The sequence below is a fragment of the Dromiciops gliroides genome, chromosome 1 (genome assembly GCF_019393635.1).
Source record: "Dromiciops gliroides isolate mDroGli1 chromosome 1, mDroGli1.pri, whole genome shotgun sequence".
NCBI classification, from domain to species: domain Eukaryota; kingdom Metazoa; phylum Chordata; class Mammalia; order Microbiotheria; family Microbiotheriidae; genus Dromiciops; species Dromiciops gliroides.
In genome coordinates this window covers 471,816,856-471,840,070 of record NC_057861.1, presented here as the reverse complement: position 1 = coordinate 471,840,070, position 23,215 = coordinate 471,816,856, and the positions used below count along the sequence as shown (strand labels likewise).

Below are 23,215 nucleotides of genomic sequence, written 5' to 3'. Positions count from 1 at the left end.
TTGTTTATATTTTGATGAGGGACAAAATGTTTTTATACTGTTAATAAAATTTTAAATACTTTTAAAACATTTTCAGATGTATTTCAGTGTTTTAAAATACCTGTTTTATAATATTTTGTTGTTTAATTGTTTCTGTTGTGTCTAACTCTTTTTGACCCCATTTAGGATTTTCTTGGCAAAGATACTGGAGTGGTTTTCCATTTCCTTCTTCAGCTCATTTTTAGAGATGAGGAAACTGAGGCAAATAGGGTTAACTGACTTGTCCTGGGCCACACAGCTAGTAAGTGTCTGAGGCCAGATTTGAATTCAGGAAGAAGAGTCTTGGCTCTAGGCCTGGCCCTCTATTCACTGTACCACCTAACTGCCCATTTTATAATATAAATTAGTAAAGTTAGTATATTTATTAAACGTTATTACAGATGTACATATATAAATAAACAAATATCAGGGATGCATGCTAATTTTGTTTACTGTTAGGCTTACAAGAAATGTGTAGCTGTAAATTCTAATGGTGACAATGTGTATATGTGTGTATACATGCATATATGTATGTGTGTATATTCTAACAGAAGAAAAACTGTGTGTGTGTGTGTGTGTGTGTGTGCTCGCGCACGTGTGTTAAGGCTTTTGTCAAATTAGTCCAAAAGTTTTACATCAATTCCTACATATGAATTCTGGTATGTTTGCTAAAGAGCTGAAAGGTCAATAAAGTTTAATTCAACAAACTGAACAAGCAGTACTATTCAGCACAAAGTACTGCTGTTAGGTACTGAGTTAAGAAAAAAAAATCTTGGGTCTCTCACTTAGGATTTTAGAATATATCTATTTCACAGAGACAAGGAGATATAATTGGTACAGACATGAACTTGGAGCCAGGAAGACCACTTCAGTGATCTATTAAGGTGTATTACCCACCCTCTGTGACCCTTGGGAAGTTAACTTAACCTCTCAAAGGTCTAGGCATGTCTTTAAGAGTATAAGTTGAAGAGAAGGTATTAACCTGCATTGGCATTATTATTAAGAGTATTATATAGCAGTTTCCCTAAATTAAGGAAATCACAAGTCTAGTTCCTATTCCTATTTGGTCCATACTACTGATTTTAAAGAGGTAGAAAATAAGCTTCAGAGGACAAAGGGCTTTGTCCCAAATCTCAAAGGAACTGAGTGGCAGTACATGAATTCAAATATAGGCTAACTCCAATTCAACACTTTTCATTACACTATACTGCTTCCCCCAAGCCCATACCACAGAAGCCATGTATGTTAGAATTTGTGAGTCTTCTAAAATAGAAATAATTGCTTCTATATAGCTGATTATTTCTATTAGTTTTGTTGCTTAACTCAATGGTTTCAATCTTTCTCCATAATGGATTTTGTCAAGATTCCAAAAGCCTATAGCCTTATCAAGATTTCAGTCATAGTTAACTTCATTTTAAGCTATAACATATATTTGACATTTATACCTAATTAGCTCAACTTGTCCAAATGGTTAATTTGTTAGTTCAGGGTTAATTAGAACCCTCTTTTTGAAAAAATTTCTCTATTTCTATTGTATGATTTTCTGTCTTACTAAGCAGTGCACACTGGAAGATAATATCTATTTAAGTAAAAAAAAAAGATATCTTTCTGGTCCTTGGGATCATCATTCTAAGCAGTAGTACTATGGGTTAAAAAACATAGGAGATTATTATTAAGGTTTTTACTTAATTGATGTTTAATAATCAACATAGGTTGCTTAGTATATACTAATCCTTCTTCTAGTCCATCATGGTTTTGTCTTTACATTCAAAACTATTTTAATCCATAATACTTGAATCATTTTCTTAAATTTACTATTGCTCTAGTGTTTCAAATAATGGCAAACTCCAAATTCCAATTTCAAATAAACATAAAACTTTTTTTTTTTTTTTGGTGAGGCAATTGGGGTTAAGTGACTTGCCCCAGGGTCACATAGCTAGCAAGTGTTAAGTGTCTGAGGCCGGATTTAAACTCAGGTCCTCCTGACTCCAGGGTCAGTGCTCTATCCACTGCACCACCTAGCTGCCCCTAAAACGTTATTTCTAAGGGCATTTTCCATGTACTTTTTATTATCACTAGAATTTTCTTACTGTAAGGGCCAAATTTAATATGGGGAGAGTTAATTGGGCAGCTCACTGTAATATTGGGGTTCAGAAAATAATGAGACCTCTAGGTCCAAAGTTTCCTCCCTTCCAAACTGCCTTTAGTTATTTCTCCCAGGCTAAGAAGAAAGGAGATTAACAGCCTCTTTTCTACAAACATACCCGGTTTTATTAATGGGAACAAAATATACAGCAAAGGGACAATGAGAAAGGAAATGAGGAAGAGAAAACAAATAATCTCCCTGGCTTTAGCAAAGACTGACTCAAACCCCTAACTTGTTTCCAACTCAGCTAGCTCAAAGAGCTGGCCTCGCTTCCACAACACAAACTCACCACCACCTGGGGTCTGTAGTTTCAATTAAAGTCAGCTGTGTAGTCTCTCCCTGGTCTGAAGCTCCACCACACAGCTCCTCTCTCCTCCTTTTTAGCCTCTCCCACAGGAAGGGGAGGTTCTTAGCCATGCTGAGTCTCCAATTGGTTCAACGTACCCCCTGGGCTGTCCCCATTATAATTTGGCCAGGCCCATGTGGGCATAGAGGAACTACTAGAGGAGGCTTATATACTTAGTTGTTCTTTCTATAATCTCTTCAAGTACATACCCATCTTCTCTTAGGCTTTTCAAGATTACATCTTTTCAGTCTGACCATAATGAAGCAAAGATGTGGTCATGGAAACCCCAAATCACAATTAATTCCTTACATTACCGTCAAACTAGAATTGTCTTGGTTACTATTTGACCTATGTATGACCTATCTGAATAGTACCTCCTGAAATACTTAACATATGCAGTGAACTCTTATGTAATAATAATCAAGTTTTAGGTCCCTCTCTCCCCTACACATGCATAGTATAGACTGGAAAGCAGATCAGACTAAAAGTTAACAAGACTTGATTTAAATACTACTTGTGATGCTTCCTAGTAGTGTCACTATGTATGGGTAAATCAAAATCACTTAATTTCTCTGAACCCCCTCATATATAAAATGGGAATGATAATACCTACAGTACCTACCTAATTGGGATATGACTTTTGAAAGGCAGGTGGCATTTGAAAGACCTAATGAAATGAGAATCACCCAAATTATGGCTTCAATTGACACCTATAAGCAAACATACTAATTTATAGGTCTATCACTTTGGAATCTGAATGAGGCCATATGGCACATTAAATTTAAATATTGTAATAATTTGTTTTGAGAAGTCTTATTTATTACTTATGATATATTTTGATGGCTTTGTGATCACATAGACATAGGTCTTCCATCTAAGGCCACAGATCATAACACTTTGACCCCTTATCCCTTACAACTACTTTTTATGTAGTCCCTTTAAATCCTCCAGAGAGTTCACCCAAGTTGCCAGAAGTCCATCATCTACATCAAAGCATCTTAAATTATGGCAACCTCATATGGGGTTGAATAACTGAATGTGGGGGTTATGAAAAATTTGCCAACACTAAAAGGTCATATATACCTATATGCCCAGGGTTGTATAAAATTTCTCAGACAAAAAGGAGTTGCAAGTGGAAAATGTTTAAGAAGCCCTAATGTAGATTACCTGATAACATCTGAAGATCAATGGCATGCATGGGTTATCTATCCCTCTTATTTTCAAGATCACTTTTTCTCTCCCTTGAGCTTCCTGGTCCACTTCTTTTTTTGGTAATATGTTTCTGAAAATAAATTTTATCTTTTATGACACCTATTCTGTACAGTTAGTTATTCATTGGTACATATTGCAGCCTTCTCATTCCAACTATGAATCTCTCAATTTCCCTTTGATTGACTTATAACTTTTAATTTTTCAGAGACTGTGGTATTCCAAGTTTTGAAGCCATATGGCAATCACTGAAAGAATAATGGTATTATAAAAGATAAACTTGTTTGAAAAAAGTTACAGCCACTAAAATACTGCTGATGATGCAAAAACCCTTAAGTTCCATGGGCCCTCTTTACATTTAAGAAATGTCAACTATGTGCTTGTAACATTTTTATTTTTCCTTTTTTTTACTCCTATCTACTCAAGGGCTTTCTAGAATCTAGTCTCCCAATCACAGGCTTTATTCTTATGTGATCCTTGTGATGTACTCACACTTTGTTCCTCCCCCTAATGTAAATATTTGTTTACGTGCTTATAGATTTTTCATAGGCCCATCTTCCCTCTATTTCCTGGCTTCTTCCCTCTCCCCACCAAAAAATCCCTAAAAATCATAGACATGGAAGGACCTTTCTTTAATATGATCATAATAATGTGTATATAAGATATTAAAACAAGAGTTAGTATTATTTATTATGGAAAAACTCTAGAAGCTTCCCCAATAAGTACAGGAACAATACAAGGATACCTACTCTACTCATTATTTTATAGAGTTCCAAAAATTTTATTTATTTTAATAAGACAAGTAAAATATATATAATGGTAGAATTATGATATATTATAATAATATATTACAATGTTATGTTATTGTTGTTCAGTTGTTTCAGCTGTGACTGACTCTTTGTGATCCTACTTGGGGGTTTCTAGGCAAAGATACTGGGGTGGTTTGCCATTTCCTTCTCCAGCTCATTTTACAGATGAGGAAACTGAGGCAAACAGGATTAAGTGATTTGTCCAGGATCACACAGCTAGTGAGTATCTAAGGCTAAATCTGAAATCAGGTTTTCTTGACTATAAACCCAGCACTCTATCCACTGTGTCACCTATCTGCCTTATAATTAGATTATATAAGACAGTATAAAGATCAGCAAATAGAATACACAATTATTCCTATTTGCTGATAATATAAGTTTATTTAGAAACCCCTAGAAAATCAACAAAGAAACTCATCAAGACAATTAACAGCTTTAATAAAAGTAGCAGGATACAAAATAAATCTAGGACAGCATCTATATAGTAAAAACAAAAAAAATGAGAAGTAAATAAGAGGAAAAATCTTATTAAAGATAACTAATTAATCCACAAAATATCTAGGAGTTGGTCTACCAAGACATTATTAACAATTTGTATAAATATGCTTTACATAAATAAGGGAAGAATTAAACAATTAGAGAAATTATCATTATTCATGGTTGATCAATGCCAATATAATAAAAAATCATTAACAGATTTAGAACAGTATCAGTTAAACTATTAAATGATTATTTTATTCAAGTAGGCAAAATTAGTCAATCCCAATTGCCCCAAGTATTAATGATCCCTGCCCATGCACTGTGTATTTGTTTTGCATATATCTTGTACTTAATTGTCTTTAAAGATGTTGTATCTTCCTGTTAAAAAAGGAAGCTTTCTTGAAGGCAGGAACTGTTCTACTTTTGTATTTGTATGTTCAGTGCCTAGCAAATAGTAGGCACTTAATAAATGCCTATTAATCGATTAATTTAAAGGAACAAAAGATTAGTAATTTAAAAAGACGTGATTAAGAAAAAAAGAATCAAATAAGCAATCTAGAACAGCAGACTTATGGCAGAGCCAGCTAAACACTAAGTGCTATGATTCATTTCACAATTTCTGTTTCAGTGTGGCTATAACCCTTCCAATTAGGATAGGGTCATTATTTAAGATTTTTTATACCTGAGGGTGCCATCCTTTCTTTGTGAATATAAATTAATTGATAATAAGTGCTGAAGAAAAGGCCCTGAGTTAATATAAATCAGGTTCACTATACCTATAGCATGCTTTAAATCTAGAAATTGCTAAAGAGTTAAGTCAGAAATTCAGGACAGGAACAAACAGTGGCATTTTTGTTTCTTTTTTTGCCATGAAGCCTGTTCTTACCTAAGGTCACTTGTGCCAGGTTTGTGTTCCTGGGCTGTGGTGTAGTTTCTTGAACTTTAGAAAGGGCCACACATACGAACAAGCACCCTTCTCCAATAATAAAACAGGCCCAAAGTCAGTCACAGGCTGCGTCAGAATCTGTGAACTTCCTTATTTTCCCTTCCACTAAATAATTACAATGTTCAAAGATATCAAATCATAAATATGTAAGCAGAAGAAACAGGTAACACCTTATTCCCCAACCAACTACTGCCCCCAAACCCCTGGGAAAAAGGAAAACCAATAGGTAAGAAAAGTTTTGTTGTACAAAAAAAAACAAGAACAAAAACAAACCAAAACAACCACATTTGGGGTGTTCGATGCTTTAGGTATGGACTCTCTTTGTCCTTTCCTGTGTTATAGACACTAACTTACTAAACAATCATTCATTTAGAGAGGCATTCCATTTAGTGTAGGAACCAGAATGGGTAGGAGAATGTGATGAATTATTTTTATTTTAGAGAAAAAATCCTAAGAATTTATAGCACTAAATGAAGACCAATGTTTAGTAAAGAAATAATACAAACTAATGGAGGAAGGAATCTGAATTAGACTGAGAAATTAGACTCAATTTGGCTGAAAAAAAAAACCCAACAAAAAAGTATTTTGTAAGAAAAGAGGTTCACATAACTAAAAAAAAAATTAAGGTAGAAGGTAACTGAAGGATGTTCCTTTCCAACGTATATTTGGGGGGAATTAATAACATTAAACAAAAAAGAGAAAACCTACCAAAAAAAAGTTTTTATTATATACAATGAATGATGAGTAGTTGTCAATTGGGAAAAAAGCTCAAACATCATTGATCATAGTCTAACATTCAAAATACATAAAAAATTGACAGCACCCAAGCTCAAGAAAAGAAGCTGGAAGCTTCCAGCAGGACCAGAGATAGACCAGAGACTTTGAGTCTCTATATTCAGGAGGCAGAGCGAACTTTTCTGAGAATGAGGAGCTTTTCTGAGAAATCTCACTGAAGTGACCAGGAGTGCAAGGGCCTGGAAGACAGACATTACTCTGGCATGGCAGCAGTCAGATGAGAACAACCCAGACCCAAATGCCTAATATTTTTGTACTGAGATGCTATACAAAGCCCTGCAGGGAGCCCAATTTTGGGAGATGGAGGTAAGCATGGGAACCCAGGTAACATAGTTCGGGACCAAACATGGCCAATACCCCACCCTTCATTTGTCACCAGCTGCTCTGCTTGGTTTTTACTCCACCATCATCATGTCTTTGTACCAGGGACCTTCTGCGCTACTTCTCCAATGCCCCTCCTCCCACTTTCAGCTTCCTTTTGTGTCTTGTCTTTCTTCATTAGATTGTGAGCTCACTGATGGCAGGGACAGTCTTTCTTTTTCTTATTTGTATCGACAGTGCTTAACACAGTCCCAGGAACATAGGAGACAATTAATAAATATTTTTCTAAAAGTGTAGCAGGTAGTAGAGCATTGCCCAGGCACAAAATCCCAGTTAAGGAACTAAAGCTGGAGACATAAGTAAGCGGAAGATACAGATATCTATTAAGAAGTAAAGGAGATGGGGCAGCTAGATGGCACAGTGGATAGAGCACTGGCCCTAGAGTCAGGAGTACCTGAGTTCAAATCCGGCCTCAGACAGTTAACACTTACTAGCTGTGTGACCCTGGGCAAGTCACTTAACCCCAACTGCCTCACTTAAAAAAAAAAAAAGAGAAGAAGTAAAGGAGATTAAAAATGCTGGAAAATCAAGTCTGAAAGAGGAGTATAATCTATAAAAGCTGGAGGGAAAGACTCAAAGGAAAAAAAATTGTTTTCCACAAGGACAATATACTTAGAAGACATTAAAAACGAAATTAAAAAAAAAACTGTAGAGGACAGAAATAGAAAGAGTAAACCATTTAGAAAAGAAAGTGGTAAATATTACTCAAGTATCAGACTACCTAAAAATTAGAATAGGCCAAACAGAAATTAATGATCCCATGAGATAAGCAATAAAAATAAAATCAAAAGACTGAAAAACAATTGCCTTTGTTGTTGCTGTTGTTCAATCATTTTAGTCATGTTTGACTATTTGTGACCCCATTTGGGGTTTTCTCAGCAAAGATACCAAAGTGGTTTGCCATTTCTTTCTCCAGCTCATTTTATAGATAATGAACTGGGGCAAAGTACTACAAAAGGAAAAAGTCTTGGTCCTGATGGATTCATAGGAAAATTTTATCAAATTGGTAAAGAACAATCTGTACACAAATAATTCTCAAAAACTGAGAGAGCACTTGACCAAAATCCTTTTTTGAGACAAATATATATGGCCCTAATACCTATACCAGGAAAGGATAAATGAGAGAAGGAAAACTATTGATGAATATTATTAATGAATAGGAATTCAAAAATTTTAAACAAAATCTGGTAAAAAAATATTACAGTGCTTTATCTAAGAAATCAATCATTAAATCCAAATTGATTTGTCTCAGTAATACAAGGATAGTTCAACATTAGGAGAAAAACCAACATAATTAATTATAATAATAAAAACCCAAACATCCCAAACCATATGATCATCTTAAAGAAATGCAAAAAAAACCCCAACCACTTTACAAATTATAGGCATAGGGGCAGCTAGGTGGCGCAGTGGATAAAGCACCAGTCCTGGATTCAGGAGTACCTGAGTTCAAATCCAGCCTCAGACACTTGACACTAGCTGTGTGACCCTGGGCAAGTCACTTAACCCCCATTGCCCCACAAAAAAAAAAAAACAAAAACAAATTATAGGCATAGCGGGACTATTAAAATAGTATTTTTCAAAGAATTGGGAATAGGAGTTGCGGGAGACTTGAGAAGAGGGGAGACTTGAGAAGAAAAGAAAAATTTAACACTATACTTGTGGAATAGGTTGGAGAATCGGTGAGGGAATAGCATATTTTATAATTATTTTTTTTAAACTATACCTCATTAATATAGGGTTTTCTTGCTGAGGAATTTTCCCTACTAATGCTGATGGGAACTTTGTCTGCAACGTATAATTTTAGAGAGTTGGTAGGGGTTTTGAGAAGGTAAGGTAAGTGTATGTCAGACCTGAACCTCAGATTTTTGTGACTCAGCCAGTACTTTATCCACTTTCCATGTTAACTAACATTTTTTTTCAAAAGAGGAATACATTTTATTTTCATTTACTAGATAAGAAAACTGACAGAAGAGGTAAAAAGTATAGAGACCAGTCTACCTCATTCTGTTGGGAAGAGGGAGGCATGCTGGGAAAGGAGCTCAGTGGACACAGGGGGAAGCCCAGTTTGGTGAGAATACAGGGCCTTTTTAGGTGGTTGGCTATTAGAGAACTTTTAAAGCCCTTCATAACTTTGCCCAAATCTCTCTTTACAGCCCCAGTATTCCCCCTCCTGCCCTCATGATTCAACTAAATTGACTTCCTCTCAGTTCCTTATACATGATGCTCCATAATCTGCTTCCCTGCCTCTGTTCTAGTTGTCCCTCATGCCTGAAATACTCTCCTCTCTTCTCATCACAGCCTCATAGAAAACCAACTAAATTCTTCTTGATCCCCTGGTAAAGTCCTCTCTCTTAAGCTACCTTGCATTTTATTGACTTTATATTTATTTTGTTTATGCTTTTATGTCCTTGTTGTTTCCCCCATTTGGATATAAGCTCCTTTCTGGTAGAACTTCTGCCCCAGCACCTAGCAGAGAACCAGGCACAAAGTTGATACTTAATAAAGGGTTACTGAATTAAGAGGAAAGAATTCCACTACCCGAGTGTCAGTATTTGGAGAATAATCATAGTCTCCTGGTGCTTTTTGTGATTCTGTCAAGGAACAATAAATGTGAATAATTCAGAGAAATATGTGATGACAAAGTGATACAGAATCAAACAAATGGATTCAAAATAATATGACAGGCACAACTAAGTGACAAAGTAGATGGGGCACAGGTCCTGGGGTCTTGATTTCAATTCCAACTTCAGGCTAGCTGTGAGTCCCTGGGTAAGCCACTAAACTTATATTTGTCTCAATTTTATCATTTGTAAAATAGGCATAATAATAGAACCCATCTCCCATGCTTGTGGTAAGACGTGGTAAGGATTAAAGCAGATCTTTGTAAAGGCACTTTGCAAACTTTAAGGTGATAAATAAATGCTATCTATCTACCTAACCTATCATTGTTGTTGTGGTTGTTGTTATTGTTAAAGCAACAAAACTTGGATCAAGTATAAGTATAAATTCTTTCCAAATTCCTAAGGTTAAAACATACCTCCTTCCCTTATGTTAACAAATAGTAAACTACAAAAATGAAAATGTGTGGCCAATCACAGGCACTTCGGGGAAAAAATCAGAAGGCATTTAAAAAGGCATTTTGAAGTAACTATATCCAAAAAAGTATTAATTTTTAAAACTTATTTTTACTCTCAAAGAAGTCTTTTTAAAAAACTGACTTGATGGTCATTTTTGCAATAAAAATGAGAACTAATGAATGATCTCTGCTTCTTTTTACCCATCAAAATATAATGATTGGTATTTTATGCCTTTATTTTATTTACTGCCTAATGAGTTCTTTCCACTATATTATATAATCTCAAATTGAGAGAGGAGTATATTTGATATCCATAAATGTTTTTTTAAATGTTTATTCTACCCATGATTTTACCTCCTTTACAAAGGAGCAAAATAGACTTTTGGAAATGGTAATGGTAATAAGAAATGAAGGGGGCAGGGGAGAAAGAAATGAAGGGCCAAAATGGTGTATATGGTGGCATCTAGAGGGATATGGGAAGGTTGTTGGACAGTTAGAAGCCTAGAAAATTTTTCTAGTCTCTAAAAAGTTGATATACCCTATGCCAAAAATGTGATGCTTATTCAAAACCCTCTTATTTCAGTTACATGGTTAATCCTTTGAATGGTCAATAAGTTTGTATCAGTTTCATGAAAACCAAATAGTTTCTTTTAGTATCTGTTAAATATTTCTCTCCCCACCCCCAACTCCAGTTTGGCAACCCCAATACATGTTCAAATAACTTATTGCCTTTATTTAAATATATTAATCTAATTTTATATTGTATACTGTAAAGGCTAAAATTCTAGCTATACTGTCGAAAATATCTAATGAGTGGTCGCCAATAAATTATAAGCTTTAGCAAGAGTTAGACTTTTAAGCATTTATTAAGGAGAATAATTTGGTAAAGAGGGAGAAAAAGGCCTGATTCATCTATCTATTAAAGGGAAAGAGCATTCCTAGCTCTGCTCTCTGCCAGAGTCCACACGAAAAAAAGCGAGTCAGACCACCAGCCTCCCCCTTCTTCCTCCCACAAGCAAACGTCATTTCCTGACGCCAAAGAAAAGACGCATGGTCTTGGCTTCAGAGACCTTCTCCTCATGGTGGAGCTTTTCTACAGTAGTCTCCAGCAGGTGGCGTCATTCCAATCGTTACAGTCCCCGTTTTGTTTCTTCAAGAAATGGGGTGTTTCCTTGATGAAACAATACCTAGTGCTTCACCCAGGTACTTGGCACATAGTAAGTACTTAATAAATGCCTGTTGTAAGCCTGACATATTCAAATAAGCTACTAAAACTCCAAAGGTTTTCAATACTCCTTGGTTTATTGTTTTACTTTGTGTTTTACCGGAGTGGCTGCCACTAGTACAAAAAGCAGGAGAGATATTCATATTGCACTAATGAAGCTAATTATCATTGATTTTGATCTTTAATCACTAACAAAGATAAAAGTGCTGCTCTTTTATAAGTTAAATTTAATTGAACAAGATATAGATAACAATCGTTAAATTTTACCCAGCAAGAAAAAATTAAGCAAACAAGTTAGCATTTCTTCAGTATTAAAATGAAAGTTTGTATCCAGAACCTTTTGGATTCATCACTGAAAGTTAATACTAGGGGGCAGCTAGGTGGCGCAGTGGATAGAGCACAGGAGGAGGACCTGAGTTCAAATCCAGCCTCAGACACTTGACACTACTAGCTGTGTGACCCTGGGCAAGTCACTTAACCCTCACTGCCCTGCAAAAAAAAAAACCCAAAAAACCAAAAACCAAAAATAAAAAGAAAGTTAATACTAGTATTTAAGCGTTTTTTCTAGAAATGAAAAGCTTAAGCAATGAATAAATATATTCAGATCCAATCCTTTTGGAGAAAAAGGAGGAAGACGAAGGAGGCAAAAACAGAATAGGCCATATTTAGTTTTACCTAATAACTTTCTTCCAAATCCCTGAAACCATTGAACTAGTTCAAAGCTATTTATTATTCATAAAATAGCATATTTTAATGGTCATTTGATTTACATTTATTGCCTTTGGTGAAATGATTTTATAATCACAAAAAAATGATGTACTAATTTTGATTATTTGCTACACATTATAAATACAGAAACTTGTGAATGCAAATTTATGCCAGACTCTGAAGTTATATAGAATTTCAGAGAAATCATATTCAAGTTGTTTGGACCTAGAATTGAAAAGCCATAGAAATCATGGTTACTCAGAAAGAACCAGAGAAGTTGTGATTAGTTTGATGTCATAGAGGGACTCAGTTGCAGAACTTATATTCAAACTTATGTCCTCTCATTCTAAGTTAAGTCCTTTTCTCAACAAATCACACCTTTTTCATAATTGTGTAAATCAACATTTCAATTTTGTATTCTTTAGCATTCTTATCTTTATCTTTTCTAAAGCAAAAATAATAAATAATACAAGAGCTCAAGGGAGAATATCTACTTTGGTTAGCTACTTATAGACTTGTATAGTTAAAATCATTTCTCACATTTGTTCATTGGCTAAAAACTTGGTTGCTTAGTCTTGTAGTACTAGTCCAAATATGCAAGGTAGATTATCTTTTCAAATGGGTAGAGAATCTACTACTAAGTGTGGTGACATCATTCCTTTGTTAGTGAACTGGGAAGAGGACAATTTTCTTACTATAGAGCAGGTACTGACTGGCAATATAATTAATGCCATTAGTTTAATAGTGGTATCAGAAGACCTGGGTTTGAATCCTGGCTCTGCTATTTACCACCTGTGTAGCTTTGGGCAAATCACTTAACCTTTATAAGCCTCAGTTTCCTTATCTGTAAATCAATGAAGAGTAATTAGGTGATACTAGCTGTGTGATCCTGGGCAAGTCACTTAACCCTATTTGCCTCAGTTTCCTCATCTGTAAAATGAGCTGGAGAACGAAATAGTAAGGTACTCCAGTGTTTTTTGCCAAGAAAACCCCAAATGGGTCACACAGAGTTGGACGTGACTAAAAAACAACTGAACAAAACAATGAAGCTGAATTTGATTACCTTGACATCTCTTCTGGTTGTAAATTTATCATCTTATGTTAAGGCCTACTATGCCAAAGTATGAAATAAACTACCAACACTCAGAAATGAAAAGATACTAATGAAAGCTGATTGAGATTACAAGTGTTTGACTTCACATGTGGGGAAAATGCTAGATACCTCCTAGACACCAGAAGGCAATGCAGAGAGTCATATTACTCTACCATTCAGTACAACCTGTTACACTTGGCTTATGCTGCTTTTAGTTACATTTAAATCCGCTAGTAGTAAGAAGCTATACTTACTACCTGTCAAAATGTTAAAGGCCCTTCCACATCTATTAAACTCAAACCCTATCCACACTGTGATGTGACTGGCCCCACCCCAGGCCCAACCCATCCCATGAGGTGTGAGGTTATTGTACAGCCACCCCACAGTTCAAATAGCCCCTCCCACTGGTGATGTCAGCACTTTGTTGCCAAATCCCTGTGGCCTGTTCTTTCCACACTTTGAAATAGTGACAACTTACCCATTACAACAAAAAGGAAAGATTTTAAGCCTGCTTTTTTTTTTTATCATTACACCTACAGCTGAAAGGAGTCTTTGAGGGATACTTTGTAGCTTTTCTCTCTACTAGAAGTAAAATTTGACAGGACACAAGGGACTGCTTGGTTTTCTGGTGTTTCACTTCACCCTATGGTGAAAAGGGAGGTAATTGAGCCTTGCACTCCTGGGCCAGCTTTCTATCTGTATACAAAGCACCAAATAAAGTTTGAGCCTACACCTCTGGCTGGGTTTACTGCTTTTCATTCTTCAAAAGTGGACCTTGTGAAGCACCCATTGCTTCAGCTTTGGTTCTTTTTTGAGAAATATGTGTGGAAGAGGTGGGGAGAAGACAGAGAGGGGAAAAGGATGGTTTTTGAGAAGACTGAAAGTACTGGGCCCAAAGAGGTGACAGGAAAAAGTGATGAAGTGAATTATACAGACTGATTCCATCAGATTCATTCAAAGCAAGAGAGGTACCTGTATTATAGACTCAGGACTTTTCCAAATATTTCTTCTGGCTGGTGTTGGGAAATATTTGAATTAAGTGTACTCTGCTAAAACTAACTCAAAGGTTAAATAGGATAGAAATGATTAGGGATACTGAACTCAATGGTAGAGTACAGTACAATGATTTAGTAGGTAAAAATTCAGGGAAAGGTATAAAAAGCTGTTCTCCTTTAGACTGGAAAGAACACATGGGTAGGAAAAAACTGAAAGGCACAAAGGTAGGGAGTCCTAATTCAGGCTTACTAATGGCAAAAAGTTGGTCCTATGGGTTCTAGAATGATGACTATCTCTATTGTTTATCACTTGCTACATGACCATCATTGCTTTTGCTCATGCATTCCATACACACACACACACACACACACACACACACACACACACACACACACACACACACTCTTTTATTCTATGTCTTATCACAGAATGAAAAGTTCCTTGTCATATGTTGCATCCTCCATATATGCATTATAGCCACTCTTCACTGGATTATGGAGAAAGCAAGAGAAATCCAGAAAAAAACATCTACTTCTGCTTCATTGACTATTCTGAAGCTTTTGACTGACTGTCTGGATCACAACAAAATGTGACAAGTCCTCAAAGAGGTGGGAATGCTAAATCATCTTACTTGTCTCCTCAGGAACCTGCATACAGGCAAAGAAGCAACAGTTAGAACTGAACATGGAACAAGTGAATGGTGGAAGATAGGAAAAGAGTATGGCAAGGCTGTATATTGTCACCTTATTTGATTTATATACAGAGAACATCATGTGAAATGCCAGACTGGATGAATCAAAAGCTGGAATTAAGGTTGCCTGGAGAAATGGCAATAATCTCAGATATGCAGATGATACCACTCTCATGGCAGAAAGGAAAGAGGAATTAAGAAGCCTCTTGATGCAGATGAAAGAAGAGAGTTTTTTAACATAAAAAACCCCAAAAAACTAAGGTCTTGGCAACTGGTCCCTTCACTTCCAGGGAAATAGAGGAAGAAGAAATGGAAGCAGTGTCAGATTTTATATTCTTGGGCTTAAAGATCACTGTAGACAGCAACTGCAGCCATGAAGTTAGAAGACACTTGATCCTTGGAAGGAAAGTTATGGCCAATCTGGGCAGCATAGATATCACCTTACCAATAAAGGTCTCTATAATCAAAGCTATTATTTTTCCAGTAGCAATGTATGGCTTTGAGAGTTGGACTATAAGGAAAGCTGAGTGCCACAGAATCACCACTTTCAAATTGTGGTGCTGGAGACGACTTTTGAGTGTCCCTAGGATAACAAAGAGATCAAATCAGTCAATACTTAAAAAAATTAATTCAGACCATTCATTGGAAGGATGAATACCAAAGCTGAGGCTTAAATACTTTGCCCACATAATGAGAAGACAGTACTCACTGGAAAAAAACCCACCATGATGTTGGGAAAGATTGAAGGCAAAAGGAAAAGGGGATGACAGAGGATGAGATAGTATCATGAAAGCAAAGAACATGAGCTTAGACAGGAGATAGAAGATCCTAATGTGTTATGGTCCATGGGGTCACAAAGAGTCAGACATGAATGAACAACACAACAATCAGCATAATGAATAACATAACAATCAATAACAAAAACAACAAAATATTATTTCAGTGGATGCCAAAAAAGCTTTAGATGAAATAGAACATTCATTAGAGCTTTCCTTAAAATAACAAAATAAGCAAATTAGGGGAGCATGGAATATTTTACCTGTCAGGTTTATGGATAAGGAAAAATATTATTACCAAGTGAGATACAGCATTATGTGATGTAAAATGGATAATTTTAATTACATCAAATTAAAAAGGTTTTGTACAAACAAAACTAATGCAACTAAGATTATTAGAAGGGAAATAGGAAATTGCGGGGGTGGGGAGGAGTTTACATCAAGTTTCTCTGCTAGAGGCCTCATTTCTCAAATATATAAAGAACTGAGTGAAATTTATGAGAATACTAGTCATTCTCCAATTGTTGCTGTTGTTTGTCCTTCATTCTCAAAGAGGACCATGACATCAGGGTGATGTCATGACTTGTACTGAATTGGAGGGAGGGCTGTGCAAGTTCATCAACCTTACTCTTTCCTCCAGAGCCACCTGGGTCCATGACAAGATATATATCAGGATGACTGGAGATGGCCCCAGATGTTTAAGGCAATTGGGGTTAAGTGACTTGCCCAGGGTCACACAACTAGTAAGTGTATGAGGTAAGATTCCCCAATTGATAAGTCACCAAAGGATATAAACAGGCAGTTTTTTGAAGAGGAAATCGAAGCTATCTATAGTCAATATAAAAAAATGTTCTAAATCACTAATGATTTGAGAAATGCAAATTAAAACAATCCTGAGGTACTATGTCACATCTGTAAGATTGGCTACTATGACAGAAATGGATATGACAAATGTTGGAGATGTGGAAAAATTGGGACACCAATGCATTGTTGGGAGAGTTGTGAATCCAACCATTAGGAGAGAATTTGGAAATATGCCCAAAGGGCTATAAAACTGTGCATACTCTCTGACCCAGCAATACTACAATCAAAGAAAAAGGAAAAGGATCTATATGTACAAAAATATCCATAGCAGCTCCTTTTGTGGTGGCAAAGAATTGGAAATTGAAGGAATACCCATCAATTGGGGAATGGCCAAAATGTTGTGATCTATGATTGTGATGGAATATTATTATAAGAAATGACGAGGGCATATACTTTCAGAAAAACTTGGGAAGACATATAAACTGATGCAAAGTGAAATGAAGTGAACCTGAAGACTATTGTACACTGTAACAACAATACTGCACGATGATCAACTGTGAATGAGCAAAACAATGACCCAAAACAATTCCAAAGGATTTATGAGGGGAAATGCTATCCATCTCCAGAGAAAGAACTAGTGGCATCTGAATGAGCATACTTTTCACAAATTTGCGTGTCATTCTTGCACAGGGGCCATGCTAATCATCTTTGTATCATTCCAATTTTAGTATATGTGCCGCCGAAGCAAGCACGAATAAACATACTTTTAAAACTTTATTATACTTGATTTTAGGTGTCATAAGTCAGATTCTTTCCTTCCTTCTCCTTCTCCCTCCTTTGCCCTCTAAACCAATTACAATGCTTAAAAATCCCAAATAATAAATCTAGAAACTGACGTCCCCATCAGTCAATTTGGAGTCCCCTAAAAGCATTCCTGTCACATATCAGAAATGAGACTTTTTTCCTCTACAAATGGCAAAGGCTGCCATATCAAACCCATTATCTGTGCAGATCTGGAGAACCACAACATCATCTAGCTATAAAGACAAGCTTTAAGTCTCACTGTGACATACAAATCTTGTGAATGGGCTTACTCCCATTCCTATCCATAGTGTGAACACTGATTTGCCACATAATCACTCATTTGGAATAGCCTTTGCTACCAAATGTAGGAACAGAAATGGGTAGGACAAACTTTTCAAGTCTCACTTAAAACATCGTAGAACTCACAACAGCCTTCAAACTACGAGGGAAGTATCTCTAATCAAAATCAGAAGTGAAATTTAGACATGGTGCACGCAGAAAGACCAAAGGGTCTCCTTCTCTACTTAACTGATTGTCTTGAGTCCCTGAGTCATGAGACCAGGTAGTATTGCTATGGCCAATGCCTTCACATACCCCTGTGTCAAAGGACACCAAAATTCCACAAACCTGTCTGAAAGAGTACTTGCCGAGAATTAGGAGAACTGGGTTCTAGTCCCTAGTCTAACATGGACTGTGGGCCTTTTTCATACTCTGCAGAAGGAAGAGGTTGTACAAGATGGTCTCTAAGGTTCCTTCCAGCTCTAACAGCAAGTCAATCTGCAATTTGGACTCCATTTAACTCAGCTTAGCCTCAATTTCAATAAGAGTTGAATGGGCAACTGACCTTGGGAAAAATAGATTCCCCTGTATGGGGTTTTACTTTCCTCCTCTATAAAATAAGTGAGTTAGAACAAATTATCTCTAAGGTCCATTTCATGATATTATGTTCCTGATTTGTTATTCTAAGGGGTGAAGGGAAGAGGGGTGAAATGAAGACGACTTGAACCCTTTTTAAGCCCCTTACTGAAAAGCATTTATTTGCTATAGGGGTATATCATTTGCTATACCATCCCATCCTACAGTAATCAGATTTCTTTAAGAAGATAGTCTTTTTTGTTGAAGAAATAACCTTAAGACCCAGTTATCATGAATAATTAGTTTTCAGAGGAAGCTCTCAAATGGCCTGATTGGAGTAGGGGGGAAAGGTATAGTCTCCCCATAGCATCCTGGGATCTCTGACTCCCTTTCCCCTATAGAATACTGTCCACCACATTTAAAGGTGCCTTTCCGAGCTGCTCATCACAGTTTATTTGTCCTAAATGCAAAGATCTTTAGTTACAGTTTTACACACACACAGAGCTAATTTTAAAATCAGTATTTTAATGGTCAACAATTATTCATTACTTCAAATCATCAAATTCAAATAACTGGTATGTTAGTCATAAATTAAGTCTAGTAACTTTTCTCTCCACTTGAAGAAATTAAGTTTTTTTTTTGCCTCAGCTCTAAATATTTACATGCTACTCAAAGTAAAGCAACTATACCTAATTCCCTCTCCAAAAATAAATATTTTTCAACAAAAATACTTTACAAACTATTTCCCCTCATCTCGTGCTTTGTTTCTAGGGGGATGACAAGTTTTCTTTCAAACCTATCTCATTGAATATGGATTTTAAGTGTGTGTCCATTTGTGAGTAAGAAAATCTGCCTGACAAAAATAACTATATCATGTTAGAAAAAGTTGTGAATGGTGGGGGAAAAACCTTTGGTGATCACATCTCCCAGCTTTATGCTTCACCTGATTATTAATAATCAGAAGGTCTCCGAACAAATTTATCTGCTGTTGCATTTTTCAAAGAATCTTGTTTGATTTTAATATATGCATTGGAATACTGATTGGGGAATAGCTAAACAAATGTAGTACATGAATGCAAAGGATTTTAAGAAACAAATGAAGAAATATAAACTGATGCAAAGAGAAGTAATAAAACCAGGAAAATATAATGTGAAATTTAAAATTGGATATTAGATCATAAATCTCCCCTACTTAACTTTTCCCTTAATTTATCTCCCAGACTAGTAAATGGAAGAAGCTTCTGGTTTTCTAGATAGAGCCTTTATTGTATATAAGGTGTTGTTGATTAGAAGGATAGGAAAGTAGAAATACAGTAGAAATCGTCTTAAATCTAGGCTTAGTCTATATTTCTTATAAAAACTCACCAAACCAAAAAAGGCCACCTTTGGAGTGAGGGAGACCGTCTGTGCTGCGCCGCCAGGAGTCCCGCCAAGCAGGCAAAAAGGCCTCCTCCGCTTCTCTCCACCCCGGAAGTCAAAAAACCCGGCAGGCAGTCTGACATGCGCAGCAGGCGGACTGTACCCGGCAGGCAGTCTGACATGCGCAGCAGGCGGACTGTACCCGGCAGGCAGTCTGACATGCGCAGCAGGCGGACTGTACCCGGCAGGCAGTCTGACATGCGCAGCAGGCGGACTGTTCATCTCCTCCCCAAAAGGGTGGTCCTTGAAAAACTGGCGTCTTTCAGTTATCCTAACCGACTGTTAAAAACTTTCATATTTTACCACAATAAACAATGACAACATTGTAAAGAGAATAACCAATGAAATTAAACAGAATAGTATTTAATTACAATGACCTAGAGTGGCCCCAGAGAAAAACTGAGAAAATGCTCCTCCTTCATTTGAAAGGTAAGGGACTACATGTGTGGAATGTCACATATGTCATCAGATAAGATTCTATGTATACAATGTCTTTTCTGAACTCTTTTTTTTTCTTTTTAACCTTGTTTATAGGGGCAGATTTGCTGGATGGAGATTGAGGCAGGGATATAGTCAGAAACGAACATGATGTAAAAAAACAAACAAAAAAAAGCATCAATAAAACAAAACAAAAAAACCCGTTTGAGATAACTTGTTGGAGGAAAGTAACCAAATTTTGGACCTACCTAATACTTCTTTGTAGTTAAACAAAATGCAGAGTGGTATCTTTTGTGCTGTCAGCCAACTGTTTGTCAAGATTTAGTGTGCTGACAAATATGACTTGTGAAGTCATTAAAAGATAAAGACCAAAAATACTAGATAAACTATGATATTACATGGAACTCACCTTCTGGCTATTGATGTTATGTAAGAGAGGAGTCTTTCTGGTCTTGCTGACCCTTCTTGTATTTAAATGTACCTGTCAAGAAGTTAAAATTTTAGATCAAATTCTCTTCTGCAAAGTGAAAATATTTTAACTTTCATGTCTAGGTTTGTAAGTTTGAATTTGAGAAGTTATTTATCTCTTAAATACTTTGTAACTCCATATGCTATTCCACCAAAGTATTGCTCCCTTTGTTGTGGCTACATGATCCAAAGTGTAAGAATTCAGCTGTGAGGTGGTTGATGAAAAAAAAACACAATTCAAAATATCTTTAAAATCCTTGACTAATATTTATTTAAAAGAAAATGACTAAAGAAACATACATCCTTTCAGCATCTCCCTCCCTGCCCCAAATAGGTTATATCCAACTACTGCAGCTTGGTGTGAAAGCATGAGAAATGAACTTTTAATCAGTGAACCTGAATTTAAATCTGCATTCATCCACTTAACTAGCCATGTGACAACCAACAAATCACAATCTTGGAGGCTCAGTTTCCTTACCTGTACAATGGGGATCATAATATTTGTATAACCTAGCTCATAAGGTTGTTGTGAAGGAAAGGCTTCAAAAACATGGTAAAATGAACTATATTGCATGAACTACTTGATGTTAACATACAGTGGTTTCCTGGCAACCTTCAACTTTTAGAAAGTGTTTCTTAATTTCTTTTGGACAGCTTTTATAAAATCACACTGGTAGGACAGAAACTTTAAAATCACAGATTTAAAAAAGATTTTTCTGAATCGAAATTTAACATCTTAAATATAAAGAATCACCTTGCTTTCTTCCCAAGTTACATTATAGCAAATAATGGATAAGAAAAATGAAAAAAAAAAAAAGGAAAAGAAAAATGCTCATCTGCCACCTGAAATATTTCCTCAAAATTCAGAATCTCAGCGCTGAATGGACCCTATAAGCTATTTTACTCTAAACATACCCAAACAAAAATCCCCTATACCACAAATATTCTTTGCATGAAGACCTCTTGAGGAGCAACCTACAACTTCCTAAGGCAATTCAAATTCATTCTCTACTTTATGGCAGCTTTGTTAGGGAAGTTTTTCCTTAAAGCAGGCCTAAATTGATCTCTTACTTCTATCTATTGCTACTAGTTCTGTCTAATGAGACCAGCAAAATAAAACTAATCCCCTCTGCTACACTGCAATCCTTCATACACTTGAAGACAACTATCAAGTTCATTCTCAACTCTTCTCTTATCCAGGCTAAGCAACTCTGAGTTCCTTCAAGTAATCTTCATGTGGAATACTCTCAGCTTTCTTCACTGATCTGGCTGCCCTCCTCAAGTCAGCCTGTCACTGTTATTCCTAAACATGGTGCCTAGAACTAAATGCAGCACTCCGGATGTCGTCTGTTTAGGGCAAAGTACAGGTAAGACTATAAACTCCATAGTCCTGGACACGATGCCTCTCAATGCAGCCCAAGATATTTTGTGTATGGATGGATGTGTATGAGTGTATATAGTTTGCTGGCATATGCCACTGTAGACTGTTACTGAGCTTATAGTCCACTAAAAACAATACATCTTTATTGACAAAGCATTGTCTGGCCATATATTGCTTTTCATATGGTTGTGAAATTAGATATCAGAGAAGTCCAAGGTTCTAGCTTATCAAGACCATTGGGGATTCTTGTCATTTTTATGAACAAAAATGGCTGAACAAATGCTAGTTCAAGATTCCTGACACACTCCAATAGATATCCCTTTGAAGAAGACATCAAGTTACTCATCGTTACTTTTTTCTTTTAGGTTTTAAAAATGGTTTTCTTTGCAAAACGGGGAAAACCTGATCTCCATGAATGCAGCACAAAGAAAACATGGATGTGTAAATCCCAAGATCCACAAGTGATGTGAGCTAGTGGTGGGCACAGGAGCAGAGGAATTGTCCTCCCACATCCCGGCCCATCCACTGTTATTTGTTCTACCAGAAGAATTAGGTCACATAATCTAAGTGTTCATTGCTATTTCTGTATCTCCTACAATTTCTGTTCATCCCTAAATCAGCAGGGGGTCTGAAATGTATACATTTGTGGAGCCCTGCTCCTGCTGCTTTGCTATCTGTGCATGTACCCTCTGGCGTTAAGGTTAGAGGCTTTTTGTGCAGCTTATAGACTGTCAAAATCTACAAAGCAATAGCCTTTGCATTTGTTTTCTTGTCCAACACACCATCTTAATAGAAATAATTTTGCCATATGGATGATCTTGGTCTTGGTTAGTGGTGTCTGGTTGGAGTCCTTGGATAAAGAGATTTGCCACTTAGATGGTCACCTCCTGCCATTATCACTGGTAAAGCTGACTGCTCCAAGGAGCTGGTACAATCTGTTGAAACACTGGCATCTCAAAAAAGCTGCTCATTTATTGTGAGGAAGCCATGGGTATTTAAAAGTCATTGAAACCAACCTTCCTGTTGTGGGGTGTTTTTTTTTTTTGATAGCCAAAAGTCATGGAAGACACAGATAACAGTATTTTCTTTATAATGTTAAGGAACAGAAAGGGAGTGTAAGAGAGGGAGATAGGGGAGGAGGAAGAATGGAGTCAAAATTTGATCAGAGAGAATTTTATTTTTGAGACCTTCCCATCTTTCTCCGCTAACAGGTTGTCAAACTTTAGCCCATGAGATCTTACTTAACCTTCCTCTGAATGCTGGAAAATCCACTCTCCCAAAAAATCTATGTTATGTTATGTTATGTTATGTTATGTGTTAGACTATGCCCAACTTCTTCCTCTGTATC

At 36.4% G+C, this 23,215-nt stretch overlaps 1 protein-coding gene and 1 non-coding gene across 7 annotated transcripts in view; both read right to left on the bottom strand.

The window, feature by feature from the left end:
• The window catches only part of PJA2 (praja ring finger ubiquitin ligase 2), a 119,765-nt gene that overhangs the window by 72,132 nt on the left and 24,418 nt on the right, over positions 1 to 23,215 (bottom strand). For 2 of the 6 annotated variants that reach the window (XM_043968964.1, XM_043968972.1), the window contains exon 2: positions 20,428 to 20,499. The exons of 2 other annotated variants lie outside the window; for them this stretch is intronic. Coding sequence is in view for 2 of the 4 variants with exons in the window: in XM_043968957.1 (XP_043824892.1) it covers positions 3,678 to 3,708 (31 nt within the window). In the remaining 2 variants the exon portion in view is untranslated. Of the gene's footprint in view, positions 1 to 3,677; positions 3,774 to 20,427; positions 20,500 to 23,215 lie in introns of those variants that run through there. 2 more of the 6 variants (XM_043968957.1, XM_043968995.1) reach the window with 2 other exon arrangements.
• LOC122737596 lies at positions 17,148 to 17,254 on the bottom strand. Its single transcript, XR_006354418.1, has one exon. It is a non-coding gene; the product is annotated as a U6 spliceosomal RNA (small nuclear RNA).